The sequence below is a fragment of the Pan troglodytes genome, chromosome 22 (assembly GCF_028858775.2).
Source record: "Pan troglodytes isolate AG18354 chromosome 22, NHGRI_mPanTro3-v2.0_pri, whole genome shotgun sequence".
In the NCBI taxonomy this organism is placed as follows: domain Eukaryota; kingdom Metazoa; phylum Chordata; class Mammalia; order Primates; family Hominidae; genus Pan; species Pan troglodytes.
The window spans coordinates 45,344,126-45,348,428 of NC_072420.2; the positions used below are offsets into that span (position 1 = coordinate 45,344,126).

Genomic DNA, 4,303 nt, shown 5'->3' on the forward strand with positions numbered 1-4,303 from the left:
TGAGCTTGTTTTCCTGCAACCAGATGGTCCCGTCTGGGGGTGATGGGAGACAGGGGCAGGCCATCAGGCATTAGATTCTCACAAGGAGCAACGGAGACCCCTGGCATGTGCAGTCACAGCGGGGTTCGTGCTCCTCTGAGAATCCAGTGCTGCCACTGATCTGGCAGGAGGCGGAGCTCGGGCGGTAAAGCTCACTCACCTGCCACTCCCCTCCGGCTGTAAAGCTCACTCACCTGCCACTCCCCTCCGGCTGTAAAGCTCACTCACCTGCCACTCCCCTCCGGCTGTAAAGCTCAGTTCCTAACAGGCCACAGCTGTAGTGGTCCCCGGTCCCGGGATTGGGACCCCCTGCTATAGAACACTAGAACGTGTCCCCCCTGACCAGCTGCAATTCTGTGTCTTTCGGCAGGTCTCTCCCTATCCTCCCTGCCCTGTCCTTCCACCCTCCAGCATCTCCTGCCCTGTTTTCCTTCTGTGAGATCCACGTTCTCTGTCTTCTATCTCTGAGCCAAGTTCAGAGCCCTGAGATATGAGATGATCCTGGCTTAGCCAGAGAGACCCTAAGTGCTGTCACATGTTTCTATGAGAGGGAGGCAGGGAAACTTCACCCAGGAGAGGCGGCATCCACATGAGCACAGGGGTGGAGACTGAAGCGATGCGAGCAGAGACCACCATCCACCCCATAGAGCAAAAGCTCCAGAGGAACAAAGGGGCCTCCCTGAGCCTCTGGAGGGGAGCACAGTTCCGCAGACTCCTCGCTGTCTGCTCAGTAACCCTGCTCCCAGGCATCTGGCCTCCAGAATCACAGAATACATTTCTGTTTTTTAAACCATCAAGTTAGTGATGATTTATTACAGCAGCCGTGAGAAACTCTGCAAATGTATGTGAAGCATTGTATGATCAACGTAACTTGCACAATTTCCGGGTATTCTGGTTTAAAATGTCACTGAGATGATAGTAATAATGAAATAGTAATCGTGAAATAGAGTCCCAGCCTTCTAATGGGTCAGGTCTATCCCCTTCAATCCCCGGCAGCGAAGGTGCTCTCGGTCTTCAAGGACCTGACAGCCTTGCCTCCTTGCAGGGCCCCCCTGCCTTGGGCTCCCACCCTCCGGTGGTCGTGGTGTTCCAGCTGCCCCTGTGTGCCCCACAGGCACCCGCGGCCTGCCGCAGTGCAGTCTCCTCACCCCCTGCCTGCCCACAGGCAGCTGCCTCTGTCCTGCCAGCCCAGGGCCCGGGCAGCCTGAGTGCAGTCGTGTGTGCCCGCTGCCTCCTTGAGACTGGACACCATGACTTTCATTTCTGGCAGAGCATCAGCCACTGTCTCCTGACCACCAATGAGCAGCCCGCGGGTTGTCCAAGGGCCCGTGGATGGACGCCTGGGCTCAGCCCCCAGGAAAGGTGCACTGGGCATGAGGGTCTGTGCTCACGCACGAGGGTGGCAGAAGAAGATGCAGAAGCAGCACCAACCACCTCCTTGGTGGGCAGCAGAGGCTAAAGCCAAGCCCACGGGGCCTCCAGAGCCCCCAGCTTGTGACGTGCAGCGCGACCACACACACACACACACCTGGCTGAGCTCCTGCTGGGCCAGCACCACAGGCGCCGTGAGCAGGTATGGATGGAAGGGACTCACACCCTCCATGTGGCGGCCGCTGCTCAGCCAGTTGCCGGCCCACCTGGTCCCCTGCCCACAAACACAACCCCACAACCTGGAGCCCATGTGTCTCAGTTGGCAGAAAAAACGCGTGGGCTGCGGGTGCCCTGGGCAGCACACAGACATCTGGGGTGCAGCCTGAGGCAGGAACAGTGGGCCGCAGTCACCGGCAGAGCTGGGCCTGGAATCGCCACCCTCCCTTCACCTGCAGAGACCTGGCGACAAACACAAATGGAAGGGGGCTACAGGCCCCAGGGCGGGGCTCACACATGAGCCATTCCGTGAGCTCAGAGTCCAAGTCACCCCGTCATTGGGTCCCCCAAGACGAGAGCCCGGCACCCAAGGGTTCAAATCCCGGAGCGTGATCCTCCCTACCCACTAACAAGGCCCAACCAGGACCTGCCAGCCCAGACCCAACGCAGCCAGGGCTTTTATGAGGCGGTGGCCTCTCCGGGGAAAATAAACCAGCCCTGATGAGGGGTTCCCAAGAACCGGCTCCAAACACCAACAAGGAAAGAGGAACACTGAGAAGCCGCTTGTTGAGACAACACCCAACACAGAGAGATATAAAAACTCCCAGCCCTGAGCGCCGCACACTCCCTCCCCGGCTCCCTCCCCGGCTCCCCACCAGCCTGCTCCTGCCACCACCCCCCACTCCCTCCTCCGCTCCCTCCCCTGCTCCCTCACCCACTCCCTCCCATCTCCCCCAGCTCAACCCCCAGCATGGCTGCGTCCACCATGTCCATCTGCTCCAGTGCTTCCACCAACTCCTGGCAGGTGGACGACTGCCCGGAGAGCTGCTGCGAGCCCCCCTGCTGCGCCCCCAGCTGCTGCGCCCCGGCCCCCTGCCTGACCCTGGTCTGCACCCCAGTGAGCTGTGTGTCCAGCCCCTGCTGCCAGGCAGCCTGTGAGCCCAGCGCCTGCCAATCAGGCTGCACCAGCTTCTGCACGCCCTCGTGCTGCCAGCAGTCTAGCTGCCAGCCAGCTTGCTGCACCTCCTCCCCCTGCCAGCAGGCCTGCTGTGTGCCCATCTGCTGTGTGCCCACCTGCTCTGAGGATTCTTCTTTTTGCTGCCAGCAATCTAGCTGCCAGCCAGCTTGCTGCACCTCCTCCCCAAGCCAGCAGTCCTGCTGTGTGCCCGTCTGCTGCAAGCCTGTCTGCTGCAAGCCCGTCTGCTGTGTGCCTGTCTGCTCTGGGGCTTCCTCCCTGTGCTGCCAGCAGTCTAGCTGCCAGCCGGCTTGCTGCACCTCCTCCTGCTGCAGACCCTCCTCCTCTGTGTCCCTCCTCTGCCACCCTGTGTGCAGGCCCACCTGCTGCATGCCCGTCCCCTCCTGTTGTGCACCCGCCTTCTCCTGCCAGCCCAGCTGCTGCCACCCAGCCTCCTGTGTGTCCCTCCTCTGCCGCCCTGTGTGCTCCCACCTGGCCTGCTGAGGCCTCTGCTCAGGCCAGAAGCCCAGCTACTGACAGGCACGTCCCCCAGGGCCAGCCAGGCTCAGGCTCCCCCCAACTTCTCCCACTGCTGACCTCTCAGCACACGCACTAGTACACACCGCACTGGTACACACTGGACTGGTACACACCACAGTGTGCAAGCTGGCTGACCTCATACCCCACAACCACGGCTTACCTATCCACTACCTCCAAGCCAGGCCCAGGCAACCATGAGACAGCCCTCTCCTATTATTGAAGGGCCCCGGGTGTTCCCTGGCGGAATATTCCCCCATAGCCACAGGAGGTCCCTGGCCCCGCCTGCCCTTCTCCTCCAAGCCATCGGCCGCCCTTGCCCACCACGTGCCTTGCACAATAAATAAACTGGCCTTCCCTGCCTCTGCATGCTCCTCTCCCAGCCTAGTGTTCTATTTCATTCTTTCTCGGGCCCTCTATGCAAACACACCCCTGGCTTCGGCAACCCTAGAGACGAGCCACGTCGTGGGAGCATTTCCAGTGGCGCTGAGTTCCAGGCTCCCATCCCCGCAGCCCAGGCCTCCTGGATCTGCACCTCCAGGCAGCTCTCAGGGTGACCCTGCTGCAAATCCAGGATTCAGGTGGTGATGTCTCTGGTGGCACATCTGGCCAGAGGGCTCCTTGGCAGGAGGGGCCTGGTGCCCCCATGCCTCCCTGTCCCTGGTGAGTTTGAGGAACCCCAGGGACAGGGCCCAGGTTGGCTTCTGTGCAGGGCCCTCTGCAGGCACAGCTGAAGCTGAGTGTCGCTGTGGTCAACCAGCTCCTGGGTGGGATGGGGTGGGGCCTCCCTCTCCCCGGGAGCCCTGGCATTTTATTTAAATGGCCAACGCCTTCTGTTTGTGCTTGTGAAGGCTAATGGCAACACCTCTTCTGTGGCCCCAGGTCTAGCCGGGCGTGGCAGAGGTCAGAGGGAAAGAGGCCAAAGGGTACTTGACCTAGGGATCCCACACAATGGGATCTGGGGCCCAAGCTGGCCACTCTTTGGGGGTTTCCTTTGGGGCCAGTGTTTCCAGGATCCCCAAGGGTCCCACACCCAGCCTCACTCCCCACCAGAGCTGCCTCCTCACCTGCTGTCCCCTCCACACCACACCAATGCCACCGCCCAGCTCCTGAGTCCCCCCAGCTGCAGTGGAGCTGGAACCGGCTGGGACTGAGAGGGGTGCACAGGGCTGCAATCCCAGGAGG

General features: G+C 61.3%; 1 protein-coding gene across 2 annotated transcripts; it reads left to right on the plus strand.

The window, feature by feature from the left end:
- The first annotated feature begins 2,377 nt into the window (after positions 1 to 2,377).
- LOC738736 (keratin-associated protein 10-3) lies at positions 2,378 to 3,085 on the plus strand. 2 transcript variants are annotated; one of them, XM_016938653.1, is made up of 2 exons: positions 2,378 to 2,692; positions 2,777 to 3,085. In XM_016938653.1, the coding sequence occupies exons 1-2, from the start codon at positions 2,378 to 2,380 to the stop codon at positions 3,083 to 3,085; spliced, it is 624 nt and encodes a 207-aa protein (XP_016794142.1). The 2 variants fall into 2 exon arrangements, with proteins under 2 accessions (XP_016794142.1, XP_016794141.1); XM_016938652.1 differs by having other exon boundaries at positions 2,378 to 3,085.
- The last annotated feature ends 1,218 nt before the right edge of the window (positions 3,086 to 4,303 follow it).

Excerpts from the sequence above, each read along its gene's own strand:
- LOC738736 (XM_016938652.1), top strand. The coding sequence starts at position 2,378 with ATGGCTGCGTCCACCATGTCCATCTGCTCCAGTGCTTCCACCAACTCC.